Here is a 21,299-nt window from a genome sequence, read left to right on the forward strand (position 1 = left end):
CTTATATAACCTAATAATAAATAACCTAACTCATACTCTTTAGACTGATGTTGTTTCTAAATTGTGAAACTAATATTTATACAAGTACTCTCACATAACAGCTGAAAATCGTTTTTTTTAACCCCATATTAATTGTTTGATTTAAAATCCAAACCTTTGGAGCATAGAGCCACAAGGAGAGACAATGCTTCACTGGTCAAATACTTACCACTGTATAAATACCTAATGAGCTGATGAACTGTCTGACCTTATTAGAAACCAACAAACGGTTGTTTTACTTCATTGTTTGTGAACTATTTCTTTGTAAAAACCAAAAACATTATAAAGCTTCACGTCATTTCAATATCATGGACTCTTGGTCCCGAGTGCTTGCATGCAGAGCTCCGTCTATGAATATGACAGATATTCCATGTCACATTTCCCCATCTCTCAATAACATTTCCCAATAACATGTCTTATAAGTGCTTTATTGTCCAGTAGATGGCAACACTGGTTTCACTGATCTCAACATTCTGTCCCAACTGTGCAACAACTCAAGTGGAAAAATATAAACAGAAAGATTGTTGTTGAGGATCAGATAGAGGTCAGAGTTCAACTTAAACAAAATCAAATATAGCCAACAAATTGACTCCTGAATTTCCTTACACCCACCAGTGCTTTTTTCCGTTTCTCTCTCTCTCTCCTTACAATCAAAACAAAACATTTGACATATGCACAAACTCTAGACAGTGGACATTTCCCTTCCAAATGTTCAGTGCTTCTATTTTAATTGTGCAATAGGGCAGTACTAATTGCTGCAAAGCTCACACTTCATATCCTAGGTATGGAATTCTAAGGCTGGATTGTAATACACCCAGTGGAGGTAGAAATCGGAGGACAGGCTCATTGTAATGCATGAAATGGAATGACGAATGGTATCAAACATGTGAACCTGTCCTCCATTTCTACCTCCACCAGCCTCCCCTGCTCCCCCCTCACATCCTGGGTAAGGCTGGATTCTATTGCACTGCATGACTGAATTCAACACTGATAGCCACGAATCAAACCAATGATTGTAAAAAACGTATTCCGATAACCAAGTAAGTTAAATAGTGGGAGTGAAAGGATTGTGAAAAATACATGTGTTGGTCTATGTAGCTGCTGTAATAGCCTACAAGACTACAGTATTCACTGATTATATACAACAACATACTAGAACAAAAGTTTAGTACAAAATCTCTTCCTCGTGGAAACATTTCCTCTCTATTCTCCTTATTCTCTGTGATTTGACAACTTTTTTAATGTCCATATAAAATATGTATACCATCAAAGCCAATTGAGCAGCAACCAAAATATTATGCGTTTGAAATATTAAGAAAATGACATTTCTTCCCCTTAACTGGGCATGGGCTGCCCTTCCCTACAAAGAGCATGTGTCGTTGGCTACAGACAAACTCTGACACAGACTAAATCAATAGCATATTGGACTTGATGTGATGACGTTCCGGGCCAGACGACCGCTCTCAATAAACAATAAACCCTCCTCTCATAGCCCTAGAACACAATTATCCACCATCGGCAAATGTTTCAAACATTAACTCCCCCGGAGACAAAAAATAAAAAAACTAAAATATCCCAAAACAAATGACTTAATAAAAATAAAATAAAAAGCTGAAGTAGAACTAAAGGAGTCTGCTGATGAACAAATACAACAATGCACTCTTCAGAGGTCAGAGGTCATGAGGGGGGAGGATAGTGGGGTGGTTCAGTTCCTGAACCTGTAGGTGATGGGCAGCAGCAGGTGCTTCTTCTTCATGCCCTGCACCGTCACGTGCATCGGCTCGTCCAGAGCCTTGTAGCACCGCCGGGCGTAGTCCAGAAGCTTCTCCTTGGAGGAGTCGAACTCGCCCACCTCGCCCACCTTCTCCGGGGCCACCAGCAGCAGCTCAGCGATGGGGGAGGTGGAGGCCATGGTGTTGCGGTCCACCCTGTGGACCTGGAAGGCCTTGGACATGCTCCGCAGTCTCTGGTAAGTGTGGAGGATCTTCTGGTAGCGATGCAGCACTCCATCAGGATCCTTCACTGGAAGACAGAGGTGGTATTTAGTTGACCCTTACAGCGCTTTCTGCTAAAAAAAATATATAAACAACTTAAAAATGTGTCATGAAAGTTGTATTGTGAAATACTGTTAGTAAACCACACATAGAACACATTATTTAAAGAACAACACATTAAGATCACAGTGGGTGATGACAAGGAAACGTCTAATTAAAAAAAGTAGCAGCATCTAGCATTAGTAGCAGCTTTCATGAACACGTCAGAAAGGATGTGAAAGAACCATATGATTTGGGTGCTTTTCCACGGTCACTTTTGGCACCGGTGCTTAGCCCAGAGCCTCAGACATTTGTTTCTCCATCTCTAAGAACGACCCAAAGAAAAGCCCAGGGCCCTGGCCCCAATGTGTATTGGCTACACAGTGTACAGGTTTTTTACCTTTGCCTGCTTGCGGCTCTATCATTATGTGAAGCGCATTGAGTCGCATCTTGTGAGAAATGCGCTATACAAATAAAACTTGATTTGATATTTCACCTGGCTATTGTTTGACAAGGCTAGTCTAAGACATGACTGCTACTTAAAAAGTTTGAAAATGGGATAAAAAACATGAGATAATTTGGTTCAGAGTCACGTTTAGAGGCTTATATATATATACGTTTATATGTACTATTAAGTTTGCCCAGCTGCAGGTTGGCACCCATTTCATAGGAAATGTGGCTGTTCAATTAGCCATTAGCCAGCCATCTACTATGCTAGTTTTCCAAAGTAAGTAAATGGCTCACGTTCAAACACACAACTCTTTGCTAGTTTCAAAGTCCTGTTACTAATAATTTCACAAGGGAAAAACATTGTTGACAGATCTATTGTTTCAGTCACAAGTAGCCATGCTGGTTTGAGGGTGAAACTCGCCAGGAAACACGTTTCTGAAGACGCCGACAGTTTCCTCCTCCCTGCTCTCCTAAAGTCCTCAAAATCACCCTGTATGGTGGAAACATAAAAAAAACACCAGTACTTGGGCCCAAAGAAAGTCTGGAGTGGGACCCAGTGTAAAAGCACCACTAGTCTGCATACCACGTTGTCTTTCCCTTCCACGTGTGATTCTGAAGACTCTTCTCATTTTTATCCTCGGCTGATCTACTGATGCCCTCTTCTTTGATGTCTCCTCTGATGAATCCTCCTCGTCCGACATCACTTCCTCTTCCTCCAGATAGCCATCTTCCTCAAAATACTTGTCTTCTTCATCTGCCCGCATCTCCTGTTTCACTGGAGGGGACACAGCAGGAGAGAAAGCTTATAGTAAATACTGTACTTCCCAACAGGTTTTCAATTAGCTATCACCAAAATGTGTTATTTTATAATAATAATAATACATTGTATTTATGGGCACCTTTCAAGGCTCTCAAGGACACCTTACAAAACATAATTAAAACCACATATCAAAACATTATAAAAATCAACAAAGCAAAGTGAGATAAAAACAGCAAAGTCAGATATAACAACAAACAAAATACAGCCGATCAAACCAAATAAGCCATTGTGAAAAGGTGTGTTTTAAGACTGGATTTGAAAGTGGAGAGAGTGTCAATATTACGTATGTTAGGTGGCAGAGACGAGTTCCAGAGGCGGGGAGCAGAACGGCTAAAGGCTCTAGATCCAATAGTAGTCAGGCGGGCAGAAGGTATGACAAGTTGGTTGCACATTAAAGTGGCAATTGGCAAGTTTCAATCCTTCAAATATTGCCAAATGACAATGAGTGTCCTCCAAATTCTACGTCCAATAGCCTCCCCTGATCTATAGGGCACAAAGGTGCACAAACAACCCACACCTCTGGAACCTATTCTGACTCTAATACCAGGTGTGTCACTCTAACACCAGCTGTGTCACTCTAATACCAGGTGTGTCACTCTAACACCAGCTATATCACTCTAATACCAGGTATGCCGCTGCACTGGGTGCCAGACTGGGTCTGGAGGCGTTTCCTCATGGTTCCAGACCTGGTGGTCATGGGGGAAGGTGGAGACGGCGTGCAGGGCCTGAGTGGCTCCGGCTTTAGAGGGGCGGAGTGCTGGAAGTCAGCATTCCATCCTAATTAAGAGAATAAATGGTAAATGGACTGCACTTATATAGCGCTTTTATCCAAAGCGCTTTACAACGGCCTCTCATTCACCCATTCACACACACATTCACACACCAATGGCGGCAAGCTACCATGCAAGGCGCCGGCCCGCTCGTTGGGAGCACACTTCGACATGTGGCTAGCCGGGGCTCGAACTGTCGATCTGCCAACCTTGCGTTCATTAGACGGTGGCTTTACCTCCTGCACCACAGCCGCCCCATATCGTTGAGGATAACAGAACCAATTCACTCTGAACCCATTTTGAAATGTGACAATATTCCTTAATTTCCATTGCAGCTCACTCACTCAGTATGTATGTATGACTGCAACACAAAAAATGTATTGTGATTGACTATTATTCTAGTGCAGACTATTATTCAATTCAGTATTAATAAACTGTTATTATTGTTATTGGTCCTTGATTATTGACTCAAACAGTGTCTGTAATAAGTGAGTGGAGTTGTATGGAGTTGCCAACACGACATCGCACTGCCCGGTCACGTCTCTTCACTACACTAGCTCCCCTCTGGTAAAATGAACTGCCCACGGCTGTCAGAACTGCAGAGTCATTACCTATCTTCCGTTGGAGACTGAAGACCCATCTCTTCAGGCTACACCTTAACTGCTCCTCCTGAGAGATTACTACCCCCAGCACTGTGTCTCCTAAGACACCTGCTTTTCCCCTATACTATGCCTCCTAAGACTTCGACTGCCCCCCCTTGTACTGTCTCTCCAGTGCCCCCCCTGTACTGTCTCTCAGTCTCCAGTGCCGATTAATCAATTCATCTTTCTTTCTTCTTCTATCACGACAACTGCCAATAGCCCCTGGCCTGAGCTAGATCACTCTTCCTGCTACGACTGGTGAATTGATGATTCACTTGCTTAGTCAAATGTATCGATTGTAAGTCGCTTTGGAATAAGCCGTCTGCTAAATGCCAAAAATGTAAATGTAATGTAAATGAATGTGTGAATGAGTGTGTGAATGAGTGTGTGTGTTTGGTCTCCTCACCGCTGGGCTCCTGGGTCCTGGTGCAGAAGACGAAGCGGTCCAGCTGGCGCCGCAGGAAGTTGCGCTCCTCCTCCAGGTCCTCGATGCGTTTCTGCAGCCAGGAGTTCTTCTCCAGGGCCACGAACAGGTGGGTGCGCAGGTTGGAGACCAGCATGAAGGGGCTGTACTGCGGGGGCAGTTCAGCTGCAGCTTCTAAACAGGAGGATGAAATGACCATCTGTTGGACGCTTCAAAACCACTCACTAAACTGGCAAGAAATTCCGGAACGCTCACCACCTCCTACAGTGTTCCTAAGTGTTTTATGTAGTATTTACCTAGCAACAACACTGATGTGGCTACAAAATATGTTACATTCTTGTGTTTAGGTTTTCATACACTGTATAAGTTTACTAGTTTATATGAGTACACAGTTACATGCTAACTCCCCCTGTCTATATACCCCCCTGTGAATAGGCCATATAGTGTATATAAGTTTACATAATAGATACATTCTCAGATTCCTACCGATCACTTATCCCCCTATTTATGTCTATTTATGTCTCATTCTTGTTTTTTATTATCTTAGGACTGTGTTGATTGTTAGCACCTAGGGTTTGCATTTAAATGTTGTTGTACCCGTACAATGACAATAAAGATCATTCATTCATTCATTCATTCAAAATGATGCTTCATCATTTATGCATTTCTGGTGAATAAAGTCACCCTTGGTGCTCTAGAATGTTGACAGTTTGGATTACTTTATTCACCCTCTGCACTGAATGAGTTGAAGGACTGATCTGAAGTCAGAAGGGATGCATGACATGGTCGTTATGGTAGGAAGAAGAGAGAGTGGTGCCAATGAGCTTCAAATAGTTTCACCTAGATTCCTGGTTAAACTGTCCTGATTTACCCAATATTGATTTGGTTGATATTGGTTGCCTGGCAACATGCTCTGTTGGTATAATGTAAAGGAACTATTCGGTGTTGACCAATAGAAAATGGACCCCTTCATGGGCGCCACTCTTCCTCACAAATGTCTACAGGTGCACCGTTGAGAGTCTCCTCCTCTCTGACGACATTTACTCTGGAAGTGTAAGAGGAAGGAAGAGAAGACCATCTAGGACCCCAGCCACCCCAGCCATGCCCAGTTCTCTCTGTTACCATCTGGGAAAAGGTATCATAGTATCCAGAGCCGGACCAACAGGTACCAATACAGCTGAGCTTCAAAACATAGTTAACTCTATCATTTTGATCTCATGGATGGTCAGTCATTGCAACCATATAGTTCCGTCTATGAATTTGAGAGTGGTTAAATGTTACATTCCCCCCAGCCTCGTCCCTCAGCTGTTTACCAAAAACAGTGGCGGGTTGGAGGCTGACTTTGTTGCTGTTTGAATTAACCCTTAGATTACCTCCCAAGACGTGTTCAGTCTGGTTGAGGTAACAGGGCCGCTCCACGCTCTCCTCGAAGGGAAAGGAGACCTCGTATTCACTGCCGTTATAAAGGCCTGTGGAGACACAAGCACAGGCCATGACCTCATTATGAAATTGATAAAGGATCATGTTTGGAGCCCATCATTTAAACACTTTGTGTGTCTCTGCATTGGAGTGTCTCTGCTCTGTCAAAACCTAAAATATATAAGGTTGTTGTACACAAGTTATGGTTAACAAAGCATAGCTGTAAAATATAGTTATAACTAGGGCTGGGTATCGCCACTGATTTCCCAAAACAATTCGATTCCGATTCACAGCTCCGGATTCGATTCGATTCGATTCGATTCACGATTCGATTCGATTCGATTCGATTCCGATTCGATCTAGTTACAATATACATTTTTTGCTTGAATATGTCGAATATTTCTCTGTTTCAGTGATAAAAGAAGAGGTGAAAACTCCTGGCCAAAGTTTTAAAAGTATTTATTCAAAAAAGGTCGGGTCCTCAGATTACAGGCACACTAAACAGTCACAACGAGATTCGAGGTAGTCAAGAGATCAGAATCCGCTCCTCCCTGAGCACAGGGTTTTATAGCGGCATGTGCGTGTGTGTGTGACTGCGCATGTGCGACAATTCGTGTGTGTGTGTCAGCGCATGTGCGACAACTCGTGTGTGTGTGTCAGCGCATGTGCGACAATTGAGATCGTTTGTAAATGAAATAATAAAAGTATTTAATAAAGTGTATTTGAAGTAATAAAAATATACGTGTAATATGTGTAAAATATACGTGAATATATGTGTAAAATATACGTGAATATAAGAAGGCTATTAATGTGTAAAAATATACTACACATCCCCCCTCGGACCACCCAGAGGGTGTTCCGAAACTAAATGATCACAAAAACCAAAACAAAAACACAAACCCCACATATCACAGCTAAGAAAAAATAAAAAAATAAAAAAATAAAAAAATAAAAAATAACTATTAAGAACCCAAAGACATCATGCAAAAAATAGAAACCAACCAATAACAAAAAGAATCTTGAAAATAACAACCACAATTAAACTAAACACAGTCCATCATGCACAAATTAATATAGAAACTTCCAACGACCGATGTTTTCTTTGTCCTTGAAGCGCCAGGGACAGAGGTTACTAGCACATGAACCCAGTTGGAGAACAGCCTTTACCGCTTTCTCAGATTGATATCCTTTCCCAGTCAAGAGCGTTTTCTTCGTTGTGCTAGGAACAGAACCGCTTTCCTATCCTTGCATAACCACCACACCACTTCTCAACTGACATCAATCACATGATATAGAAAGAAACAAACAGTAATCGAAGCAAATAATCATAAAACATCACTTAATAAACAAATCATCAAAGGAGGAAACAAAATCAGAAAGCAAAACAGAATCCAGCTTTTGCTCATCAGCTACGTTGGTCAACATTAAAGCATTAATAGGAACATCAGAAATACACTTTCCACAACATTTGATCAAAATACCAAGTAACATAATACAGATGATAATGACAACAAAAATAATAGCGACGGACCTGATCATATTACCAATACCTGAAAAAGCAGAATCAAAGAAATCTAACATATTCCAACCGTGTTCTTTATGTAAATCCTCTACACCCTTCTTGTTAGATTCATGAAAATCATGCAAAGCGTTACCAGAATCCGAAATATAACTGCAGCATTCACCGCCTATCAAAGCACAAGTACCACCCTGACTGGCCAAAATAATGTCCAAAGCCATTCTATTTTGGAGAGCTACATTCTTAGTTTCAGTCAATTCAGTGGCCAGGGCAGACACTACAGCATCCGAAGCATTAATGTGTTTTTCAAGAACGGATGATAAGGCACTTAATTCAGTCTGAGAGTTGTAGACACCATAACTTGGGAATATTAGGCCAAAAAACTTCTGAGCGGTAGACAACGCCCTACGACTACGATGGGTTGCTTGTTTGTGAAGTACAGACATCTCCTCCCGAGTAACTTTCCTAATCAAAGGTATCAGATGAGCCAAATAACAACCACCCTCAATCAAAGCAGGAAGCTTAGAGAATGCATCATTATCACACACAAGAAACACATGTTCCGGGAGTTGAAGCTCCGTACCAGGATACGAGAAAATGGTTCCACCTATACAAGACGCAGCCCCTAACTGACGAACCGAGCTGATCTTGGGCCGTACTTGAATGTCAATACAGGTTGTAATATTTACGAGAGGCATGACTTTAAGCTGCGTGGTGCCTCTCTGCCGTCTGGTAGCATTGGTATCATGTAATTTCATTTGAGGCACCATAGCACAATCAACAACTTTACATTTTAATCCAGAAATAACAACCGAACCCCTCCACCGTGTAGAAGTCACACTCCCAGAACATGACAGATGAGGACTCAATGCAGTACCATTTAATTGAGCGAACATAGCTTGGATAATATATATCTTCTTCGGACCTGTTGGTTGTGACAAATGTGTAAGCCTATCAATAATAACCTTCCCCACACCGCTAGGCCTATGGTGTTTGTTAACCGCTGCTGTCAGACGTTCCAACACACCAATATCCACACCTGCATAGGAAGAATTTAAAGGAACCAGAATCGTGCTGGGCTGACAAGAAGAGCTCTGGTTCTTGCCCTGTAAAACAAATGGGGCTAAACCCTGCCAATTATAATGAAGCCATTCTGCTTTAGTTAACGGTATGGGGAAAAACATAGGAGCGGACGCACTTACAGGGACCTGTTGACAAATCCAGCAATCAGAATAATTCATTTTTGAAGCAAAATCTTTCATGATACTAGTGGCAGAATTAGGGTGGGACCGTGTCCCCAGGTGATTAGAATCATACAACAAATAATCGTCAGTAGCGACTACAATCGCCTTCGTAGGAGCCTTCACAGCAACATTTTCAACCTTTCCTGGTAACTCATCGTGAACATATTTATGCACCAATGTCTCACAGTCCAACCTATAGTGGTGTGGATAGTCAGGCCTGGTCCTACAAATTTTGTCCTTGAAATTGTTGGATTTACTAGACACCGGTTCACCGATATCACGTCTAGCACACCAATACGAGCTCAACTCCTGGTCAACATTAGTTAATGTCACACGAGTTTCTTGCATGTTGCTTGAGTATTGATCAAGTGTAACATATGTAGTATCCAATACATACCACTCGCTCTCTTCGGCGGTATAGATCAAACAATCATCAATAGTACAACGTGAATGTGGGCAAGCAAAAGCTCTACTTGCTATGATCATTCTTCTCTGACGTCCAGGCATAACAGTGTGTGAGTAAAGTGTAACATTGTCCAAAGAAGTCAATGGGGTAGGAACACTAAGGGGTATATTAGTCTCTGAAACGGCATGGCTTGAGTTTCCTCCTAATTGGCCTTGGTGTTTTACGGGGTCTGTCTGGTTGAGGTGTATCACTGACAGGTCTGTGTCTCTCAATGGTACCTCGGTCCGGGCAGCCGCCCGGGTTGCTGACATCTCCGTCTGGAGCATTGTCAGGGTCGGAAGGGGTGACAACAGGGGCAACACCAGGCTCGGTAGAACCCCCAAGAGGGGTGTCGCAGTCACTGGATCCTTCACGGTCTCCGTTGGCCCACTCATCAGTGGGCTGGACAGGGTCTGGGACGAGGCCCCCGGCATCATCTGCATCATGGCGCAGATACTCACCAACATCTTCGTCAGCCTGGATGTCCAAGCTGTGGACTTCCTCGTCCCCAGGGATCTCCTCACCATCCTGCCGAGGTTCTCCCTCATCGTTCTCATTGGGTGCCTTGATGCAGTGATGAACGTGATACCAGGTGGGGGACCCCTTGATTTGGAGGGCAGTCCCAGTGCACCGAACGACCTCGTATGGTCCTTCCCGTCGAGCCTCATGCCACTTCCGTCTGTAGACCTTCACGTATACCTTGTCACCTGGTTGCAACGCGTCCTTCCTCTCCTGTGCGTTCACCTCCTCTTCACGTTCCTGTTTGTGGAGCACATAAGAAGAGATACTCTTTTGCCGGTTAGTCATGTACTGTACATAGGCTTTCATGTCACTCTCCAGGAGAGCCAAACTTGGCCCTTTCCCACTGGTTCGTACACAGGGAGCTGTCATTATCCTCCCCATTACCAGTTCATGGGGAGTCAAGTGCAGCCCTCGAATCTCACTGGAACGACAGGCCATCAATGCAAGAGGGAGTCCTTCCAACCAATTAAGACCTGTATGCTTACAGACCTTAGAAAGACGGTTCTTAAGGACCCCGTTCATCCTCTCTACTATCCCCTGGCTTTGAGGTGAGTAAATACACCCAAGTCTCTGCTTGATTCCCAACTTTTGTAGTATAAGCTTTACCGTCTTATCCACAAATTCCTTACCATTGTCTGACGATATCCTATCTGGAATTCCAAACCTAGGCATGACTTCCCTGCATAGGAACTTTGCTACAGACTGAGCATCCTTTCTTCGAGTGGGGCAAGCTTCTACCCATCTGCTGAACCTGTCTACTACAACTAGCATGTACCTGTATCCTGCAATAGGTTGAATCATGTCCACATAATCAATCACTAAATGTTTCATTGGCCCGTTTGGGGTAGGGATATGCCCAGTTCCCACTGGTATTCCAGGTCTGATATTGTTCTTCAAACAGACCACACATTGACCAAGGACATGGTCTATTTGTTCCAACAAATATGGAGCCCAAAAACCATATTCCTTGGTGATCTTGCGTCTTACCTCCCCCCTGGACACATGTGCTAATCCATGGGCTTCCTGTATCAGTACGCCTAATAAATCTGGGGGTGCCACAACCAGTCCCTCATGATTTCTCCATAGACCTGTGTCATCCTGACTAGCTCCTCTAGTTAACCATAGGTTTTTGTCTAGCGCATTTGCCTCACTCTGTAACATCAACAAATCCTCAAGCGTGACCATGCCCTGTAACTGTACTTCATGTGTGACCAGCAGAACTTTACCTGCTTTGTCTGCTCCTGTAATAGCTTTGGCTGCATTATCTGCAGCCCTGTTACCCTGTGTGACATGTGATGAGTCAGATCTGTGTGCGGCACACTTCACTATGGCTAATTCCCTTGGTTTCATCATGGCTTGTAACAGCTTCATGATTTGAGCGTGGTGCTGAATAGGCGAACCATCAGTTTTCTTAAAACCCCGTCCCTTCCATACAGCTCCATGTAAATGACACACATTGTGGGCATAGGCAGAGTCGGTGTATACTGTCACTCTTTGTCCGGTTCCCAAATTGCATGCTTCTGTGAGGGCAATCAATTCAGCCAACTGAGCTGAACAAGGCTGAGGAACAGCCTCGGCTTGTTCCACAATGAACTCCGAATTTTGGGATCGGACTATGGCATACCCGGCACGTAAATGTTCTCCTACCCGGTAACAAGATCCATCAGTCCAATACTCAACGTCAGCTTCCTTTAAAGGCAAAGCTAGTAGATCTGCTCTAAGCTTAGAGTACCTCGTAGCTTCCTTCACACAATCGTGTGGTTCCCCATCTTCTGGGGTTGGCAAGGTCTCTGCTGGGTTAAGTGTGTTACATCTTAGTAAGGTTACATCTTCCCTTTCCAACATCCTGTAATAATCCCTAATCCTAGGCATCGTCAAAGTGTACTTGCCTTGATTCAAGAGGTTCCTTAGACTGTGGTGGCAGAGAATGGTAATTGGGTACCCCATTGTTAAGGCTGTTGCCTTCTCGTACATAAGATAAGCCCCGGCCATTGCTCTGTAGCATGGCGCGAAACCCATTTCTACCTCTGAATATGCGACAGAGTAATAGGCTATGGGCTGTGGACTAGGTCCAATGCCTGTTGGTTGCGTGAGAACAGCGCAGGCATACTTCCCCTCGGCTGAAGAAGAAACATACAATCCAAATTCTTTGGAATAATCTGGAAGCGCTAAAGCTGGCGCTTCTTGCAATTTGTGTTTAATTGTCTCAAACGCCAAATCAGCTTCCCTTGTCCAAGTAATGCAAGATTGGAGGTTATCGCTACCTGTTTCCTTAATCATCCCCCTCAATGGAGCGACTAGTCTAGAGTAATCCTCCACTCATGCTGAACTATACCCAGTAATGCCCAAAAACATCATCATTTCCCTAACCGTTCGTGGTTTTGGAGCCTTCTGAATAGCTTCCAAATGTTCATTTGTGACGCTGCGATGTCCCTGTGTAATGGATTGTCCTAAGTAAGTTACCTTTTCCTGACAATACTGTAGCTTCTTTTTAGACACCTTGTGTCCCTTCTCCGCCAAAACCTTTAACAGTTTAACGGAATCCCTGTGACATGTTTCTTCATCTGGGGCACAAAGGAGTATGTCATCCATGTACTGAATGGCAGTACTACTTATCATCTGTTCTAACCCGTCTAAGTCTTCCCTTAAGACCTGATTAAAAACATGAGGACTGTGTTTGTACCCCTGTGGCATTCTGGTATATTGATAATGCTGACCTTTGTAGGTAAACCCAAATAACCCTTGACTTTCTACACTAAGAGGTATAGAAAAGAAAGCCCCGCATAAATCAATCACTGTAAACACTTTGGCTGTAGATGGAATCTGAGTCAACAGCACATGAGGATCAGGAACTTCAGCTGGATAGCTGACGACTACCTCATTCACAGCCCGTAGGTCATGTACCAGACGATATGAACCATCAGGTTTCGTCACTGGCAGAAGAGGTGTATTGCTTAACGGATATTGAGTTATCTTCAGGACTCCTGCCTCTAACAGTCCTTTGATCTGTGGCTCAATTCCATCAATTGCTTCCTGTTTCAATGGGTATTGGTTTTTCCAAGGGGGTTCTGCACCCGGTATGAGTTCAACTCTCAATGGACGAGCTGATTTCACAAATCCAATGTCTGTACTGTTCTTTGCCCACAGGTCGGCTGGCACATTCTGCATCATTTCTTCTCTGAGGTCTCTGTCAGCTTGTACAGGAAGGATTAGCTGGTTCATTAGCTTCACAGTCTGCGGATGTCCTATTCCTTGAGCAGAGATCATCAGTTTTGTGAACTGTCCATCAATGCTCCTCCAGATAGCAGGGTTTTCTTTTGTCGTTACAAATCTGGCTTTTTCTGAGTCTGCCATCATTGCCCCTAAATGCTTCTGCTTATAGTGTTCAGATATCATAAGTGTCACATGAGGGATGCTACCCTCAACCTTATGCTCCTGATCTAGATAAGCGTCACTGTTTATCTTCATAGCCACTCCCTGAGGGCCTAGGATTATACAACTTGTACTAAGCTGTACCTGTTTTGGCTGATGCTTCAGCCACTCATCTGGGGTTGCATCTGCAACTTCTCTAAAATACTGGAGTGTACAATGCAATGGATCAGTAGGCCTTCTGGCCTCTGCCATGTGTGCCAGGATATAATTGTCCCACATCCTTGCTGGTTCCATTAGGTCTGGGCTAAGCCCTCCCACCCAATATACCATAGATGCGTTGTTGTCCATCATGACAGACAACTGTCTGTTCTCTTCTGGCACTGTCACCTGACAGCCGTCCGGTGTGCATTTCACGGTACAATTTAACTGGCATAGTGCATCTCTCCCTAGTAGCCCTATTGGCGTGTGTTCTGATACAAGTATTGACAGATCTGCTCTCTGTCCTTTGTACTCTAAGCTTACAAGCTCAGTGGTAGGGATCAGCTGTTTAATTCCCTCGAATCCGATTGTCTTCACATATTTCCCAGACATAGGAAGGTGCGTGGCGTCTTCAGGCTTCAGACAGGTGTAGGCTGCTCCACTGTCCACCATCAATTCTAATGGACGTTGGTTGACCGACACCCATATTGTAGGTTCATCTTCAGGCCTGTTTGTCACCACCAGCTGGCACCCCCCTTTCGGATCTTCTGGGCACCCCTATAGCGCAGCTGCTGGGCCTCCATAGGGGTTCACCACTCCTGGAGCCGGTGCAGCAGGGGGCTTATATCCTCCTTTCTGTTTCCCCCCTGCGCCCCCCTGGTTCTTCTTAAAGCAGGTACGTTTTAAGTGTCCATACTGGCCGCATACGAAACATGGTCCTAGTACCTTCCTTGGTGCTGCGGTCCATCCCTCTTGTGGTGGTCCTTGGCCAGGCTGGTTGTATGGCTGGTATGGAACCACTTGCCCCCCTGGTGGCCCCTGTGGGTATGGATTCCCCCCTTGTGGCCCCTGTGGGTATGACTGGGGAGGGACGATTTGCAGTTGCTGTGGCTGAGATGGGACCTGTAGGGCTATAGTCTGCTCTCTCTCTCTGGTTTTCTTGCCTTCTGTCAATTGCACTTGAGTTAGTTTTCTGAGTGAGTCCTCGTCTTGTGCCTTCTGTGCCTGAATCTTCTTTCTAAATAATTCTACTTGGTGTGCTATGTTGTCTATATAAACAGCCTTGCTCATGTGTCGTAGCCCCACCACTTCTGCTAACTTGTTCTTAACTGGGGTAGGGAGACCTTGTTGAATCTTTTCCCTGATTATGGCTTTTTCTAACGGGTTATCTTCGGCATCCTTCCCTGTCACACTTCTCCATTGAGAGTGCACACGGGCAACGAACCCCCGGGGATTTTCATCTCCCCCCAGTGGCTTCACAATGACATTGTCTGGGTGAATGTGAGTAGGGTATGTTTCTCTGATTGCCTTCCACAGCTTGCCTCTGTTTGCTGCGAAGAGTTCTGGATCATAAACGGATGTATCGATATATCTATGAAGTCCCGCCTTCATCAATATTTCCTGCATGGTGTCCAATCCTGTAATGGTAGCTAAGAGTCTTTTCAAATCCCCCATAGCAGCGTGCGTTCCTGTCAATCTCACGTCGACTTGCGTCGTCCAAGGGTGGCCTCCATCTTCCAGGACTGGGAGTTTTTCGATCACTTCTGACAGATCCGTATGATTCCAAGGACGATATTCCATCTGGTTACCTCGAATCAGCACTGGGAAGTTCCCCTGAGTTTCCTCTTCTTCCGATGCTGTTTCATAATCGCTTACTTGTGGCTCCGTTTTTACTTCCCGCCTTGGTGTCGCTTCGGACCTTGGGGAGTTCAACCGGGATGCAGGTGATGCTGCCGCTTGAGATTGACGACACGTTTCTCTCTCTACGTCTAGGTCCTGCAGCTGTTGTCTGTAGTCCTCTTCGTTTCTTAGGATTTTCGCACGGAGTTTTCTTGCCCTCCTTTCTCCCTCCTCTTCATCCCTGTCTTCCTGCAGCTTCTTCTTCTTTTGCTTTAAGCTCTCTCTTCTCTTCCCTGCCTTCAGAGACTTCTGCTCATCTTCAGAACTATTTTCTTCTTTTCCCTTCTTATAGCGTATTTTCCCTCCCTGCTTTTCGGCCCTGGCAAGTAGTTTTCTTATCGGAGCACTGTAGCCTCCTTGTGCATTGCTGTCATCACTGGAATCTTTGCTATCTCCTCCACTGCCATCTTCACCGTCATCCGTCTTGTCCCTCCTGTCGTCCCCTTTTCCCCTCGGCTCCTCCTTCTTTTTCTGTTTGGCACCTGACCTGTTCTCTGGTTCGAAGTCCACGGTCACTCTCGCTCTTCCCCTCTCTAGTACATTTTCATCCTTATCTTGGATAGTGAAGGTTCCGCTCGTACTTAGGACAGGGACCTGAGGGTAGATCCGCTAAGAATTGTCCTCCAGTCTCTTGGCATAGGGAGGAGGACTGGAGATTGGAGCTGTGTGTGAGAATGGAATGTTCACTTTCTCTTCCATTGCTTTGGCCAATTCATCTCTTTTTTCTGGATCCATGTGAGCTGTTTTCTCATTCCAAGCTAATGCTACTTTCTGCCCCTCTACCTTGAAGAGGTCTAAAATAGCTAACTCTAACCTGCGTTTCTCTGATCTAATCTTTCCTTTTTGATGCGCCTTATGTGCATTGATAAGTATCTCCAATGTTGCAATTAATTGTAAATCAAAGGTGCCCTCTGCTGGCCATGGTTGTTCAATGTCTGCCCAACGAATATTCCATTTCGTTGATATTTCGCTAATCTCCTTAACAAGAGGATTCATTTTTTCCACTATAGCCACAGGAGATGAATTTGCTAATATTCCCTTGTCTGTATTAACAGCCCTCACAATGTTACTGGGTTTGGCTCCCATGTCTGAAATATTTATACTGCTTAATATGCTGAAAATATGCTATAAGGTGTACTTTTCTTACAACCCACCTTCTGTTGCTGTATCTGCTAAACAGATGCTAGTCCAACTCTTAACTGTGTCAACTGTCCACACAGAACACTACAACTCCGGAACAACGGATTGTTTCAGTGGTATTGTGTATTATTGACTTAAATGTAATCTATGTGTATGTGTTTTAATCTAAATGTTTTTTCCCTTATTATGTATGAAGGTGTGTCAGTTAATTGCTCAATCAATACTAATTATAGTTCAGGTCAACTTAATTATTAAACTACAAAGGCTGTTCAACACAATTATCAAATTACAAAAAGCAGGTCACGCTCTAAGTCTTTCTGATCCACAACCCCTTGCTTGATCAATCCTCAGATAGAAACTGTTCTGCTATTCTTTAATCAAGAACTGTGAAAAAAGAACTTAACTTCAAATAAAAAGATGTAAAACACGAATATTAATCACAACCTGTAAAGAAATCGACTTGTCATTGGGAAGGAATAAAATGATTAATTATTCATTACAATCTGTAAGGAAATCGACTTGTTATTTGAAAGGAACAAAATGATCAATTATCAATTACAATCTGTAAGGAAATCGACCTGCTACTCGGAAGGAATGCACAATCAACTAGACTTAGTCATTTACACTTCATTGATGTAATCCTGTGGAAGAAAACGTCATCCCTAGACCACTATAAACCAATTGATCAAAGTTTTGTGAAAACTGAAAATGAAATAATCTGAATAATTAATTCAATCAACTTGTAATTACTTAAATTAATTAAAGTAACCATCCATTTATCATTGTAAAAGACTATGTCGTCGACCTCAGGCGGATGCACTGATGGAGGACCAGTGTTCCAAAGTGTCTTATCGTATTCCGTCCACTGGAGAGCAGCAAACAATTAAAAATGTCTTATAGTGTTTCATCCACTAGAGGGCAGTAAATAATTAAAAACGTCCTATCTTGTTTCATCCACCAGAGGGCAGTAAATAATTAAAAACGTCCTATCTTGTTTCATCCACTAGAGGGCAGTAAATAATTAAAAACGTCCTATCGTGTCTCTTCCACTAGATGGCAGTCAATAATTAAAAACATCCCATCGTGTTTCGACCAGTAGAGGCCGCCACACCGAAGATGTCTTACAGAATGACTATATCTTACCTAAAACTCTCAATCTATCTTTTTTACTTTTACAATCTATACCTAAATCAATTGTTAAGTGAAAGGAATGAATGATTAGTTAGAATTATTCACTATATCATCATATACATTGATTTAAAACTTATGGAATCAATCAATTGTTTTGGGAAACAGAAAATGAATGATCTGAATAATTAATTCAACTGATAAGTAATTAGTTAAATCAATGTGATACTGAAAAGTCATTCACAACATCAATATATGCATTAACCTTTTAGATTCTTTCACCAATATTCTGTAAAGCGGGCCTATTGGCTCCGCATGCTCTCTCTGTGTTTAAAATGTGCTGGCCCCTGTTTTCCCTCCCGTTTTCCGAGTAACCGTACCTTTAAACTTATTTGAAATACCCCGAGATCAATTCACTCTATCTCTATTTTTATCAATCCCAGTCTATGTGTATGGTTTTATCGTTATCTTTTAAGAGATGAGTACTGAAATTTATCAAACCCGCGCGTGTGTATTTGAAAAAATGGATGTCAGGGGGGAAAGAAGCCAAGACTGTAAGATTAATCTTCACAACACTGCTTTTCCACAATAATTATTATTCTCCACGACACAGCAATTTTCAAGAATATCTTTCAATGCAGTTCAACGTATTATTTGCCAAGATAATCTTATTCAAATACTCCTACAATGGCATATGCTTTCTACTAGGCCCTGTGTGTCCACTGAGTCTGCATTCATTCAGACAAAGAAAAAAATTGGCGCCAATTCAACTAGCGGCCTTATCCGCAGGTCTGACATGCGTTTCAGACAAAGAAAAAATATGGCGCCCTTTTCAACTAGCGGCCTTATCCGCAGGTCTGACATGCGTTTCAGACAAAGAAAAAATATGGCGCCCTTTTCAACTAGCGGCCTTATCCGCAGGTCTGACATGCGTTTCAGACAAAGAAAAAATGGCGCCCTACCTACTCAAACCACGTTTTTCCTCCGTGCTTCTCAAGTAAATTAACAATGTATCCCTTTAAAATAGCGCTATTTTCTGCTCACTAGCACGGACTCTGCTCTTTCAAACTAGGAATTCCAATTCCATACCATTTGAATAGAGCTATCTCCTGACAAACACTCACTTACGAACCACATTAACCAAGCTTTTACACTCCATCAGACGATTGCCTGATACAAACCACAATTATTAGCCCGCTAGAAAAACGTCTCCCCCTAGCTTTGTGCTAATATCTTGTTCCCAAAACAAGACTACAGCAGCTCCTTCTCTGCTATACCACACACACGATAAAAATCGTACAATTAAAACACTTTCCCAATACAGGTTTTACAACCCGGCTCTCTCTGACTAACCTCTACCCAGTTATATATTAAAGAAGATCCGTTTAAAATATAGCTCATTCGATTTACACAGTCTATTTTGCACAGCTTCGCCTTGTACTTACCCTTTGTTCCCCTGAAGAGTTGCAAAACGACCAGTCATCCAGAGCTATGGAAACGTCCCTTCGTGGTCGCCACTTATGTCGAATATTTCTCTGTTTCAGTGATAAAAGAAGAGGTGAAAACTCCTGGCCAAAGTTTTAAAAGTATTTATTCAAAAAAGGTCGGGTCCTCAGATTACAGGCACACTAAACAGTCACAACGAGATTCGAGGTAGTCAAGAGATCAGAATCCGCTCCTCCCTGAGCACAGGGTTTTATAGCGGCATGTGCGTGTGTGTGTGACTGCGCATGTGCGACAATTCGTGTGTGTGTGTCAGCGCATGTGCGACAACTCGTGTGTGTGTGTCAGCGCATGTGCGACAATTGAGATCGTTTGTAAATGAAATAATAAAAGTATTTAATAAAGTGTATTTGAAGTAATAAAAATATACGTGTAATATGTGTAAAATATACGTGAATATATGTGTAAAATATACGTGAATATAAGAAGGCTATTAATGTGTAAAAATATACTACAAATATGAAAGAGATTCTCCGAACTAATGCTATAAATGGTTCAAGGAACCCTATAACATGTAGCATTGTTAAACATATCAATGAATTGACTCCAAAGCAGTTACATGAATGTACTTTTTATTTACATATGACTTTGCTTTTGTCCAGCTCATCTCTATCGTCACATTTTTTAAATCCAAAATGCACCCAGACATCTGACTTTAAGCCTGGTGGTGACTTGAGTGTCCCTGCCATCGCCATGTTTTTAGATTTTAGTGTTGAGACCTCACGTTGCGTGAGATATGATACATTATTGTAGCGCGAGATCTGGCCACGAGATCTCGTTGCGGGTTGAAGCTGCAAGCAAAAAAAAAAAAAAAAAAAAAAGATCGATCTCGGGATTTATGAATCGATATATCGCTAATTTAATGAAGATCGATTCAGAATCGGGAAATCGATTTTTTGAACCCAGCCCTAGTTATAACTATAATTTCATTATAATGGACTGTTATCATTATTTATCATGAGGGGTAGATGGTCCACATGGAGGGATTTGGAGAGGGTCGTCCATTTTCTATTTCAGTCTAGGTATGGTTATATGTGTTTTATACATGAGGGAAGGGTTATGCAATTTGCTATTTATAAAAATGTGTCTATATTTCAATGTTCTCTGTCTATGAATTTAAGAACATTTCCCCCGGCCTAATCTCTTTTCTCTCTTTATACAAAAAACAAGTGGTGGGCCACCATTTGACTGTAAAACAAATATAACACAGTATTAATCACATTTTTGTCATGTACTAGTTTAAATCATAATGCAAGTTTCTAGAAATGATATTCTCTTACCTGCTGGATGCTCCTGCGTGCTGCTGGAATTCATCTTTTTGGTTGACTTCTTTCTTTGGTTGTGGATTGTAAAGTAGTGGTACACAGTGATAACTTGCAGATAATAACATCAGAATAACATCAGATGAGATGCATGCCGCTTGAACGTGTGAGAGATATGGTCACTGGGTGTAACACAGCTCGGTGAATATCTTAGGTTATTACTGAGTATTAGCGTGTGCCATGGTAGTTACCTAAATGTACAAACTTTCCTCGCACACTCTGAAATTAATCAGGCTCCAAACTGCGCCAGGTGAGTGGGCACACCTGCGACGCCTCTGACCATATTAGGACAGCCGGAATCACACTTACGCGTTCGAGGGGATCAGTTTGAACACGGCACTGCGTCGATTAGTGATTAGATGAGCCCCGTTATGCGTCGTTTATTGAAAAGGCGCTGATAACTGTTTCAAATCGATCCTCTCAAACACGGTCGTTATCTCGGAGCAGTGCGCTTCTGAAAAACGACACGAGCGCCCGACGCCTGGAAATCAGTCCGTCCCATGGGCATATGTGTGCACTGTAGACCGCGGTGTCATATTCTGGACCACTGGACCACCCCAGGCCACGTCAAGCAGACATTTCTGTACTCTACATTTCAGAATGAACTCTGCTTCTCTGACTGCTGCTGCC

General features: G+C 43.0%; 1 protein-coding gene across 1 annotated transcript; it reads right to left on the reverse strand.

Annotated features, from left to right (window-relative positions):
• Nucleotides 1-1,744: 1,744 nt before the first annotated feature.
• On the reverse strand, nt 1,745-20,661 carry LOC308158318 (coiled-coil domain-containing protein 106-like; the record flags this gene model as incomplete). The annotated part of the gene is made up of 6 exons (XM_080531910.1): nt 1,745-2,061; nt 3,106-3,297; nt 3,967-4,119; nt 5,160-5,351; nt 6,551-6,646; nt 20,628-20,661. 6 exons carry the CDS (start codon nt 20,659-20,661, stop codon nt 1,745-1,747), a joined length of 984 nt encoding a protein of 327 aa, XP_080388036.1.
• Between the last annotated feature and the right edge of the window lie 638 nt (nt 20,662-21,299).

The sequence above is a fragment of the Nansenia antarctica genome (genome assembly GCF_963989245.1).
Source record: "Nansenia antarctica genome assembly, chromosome: 5".
Classification (NCBI taxonomy): Eukaryota; Metazoa; Chordata; class Actinopteri; order Argentiniformes; family Microstomatidae; genus Nansenia; species Nansenia antarctica.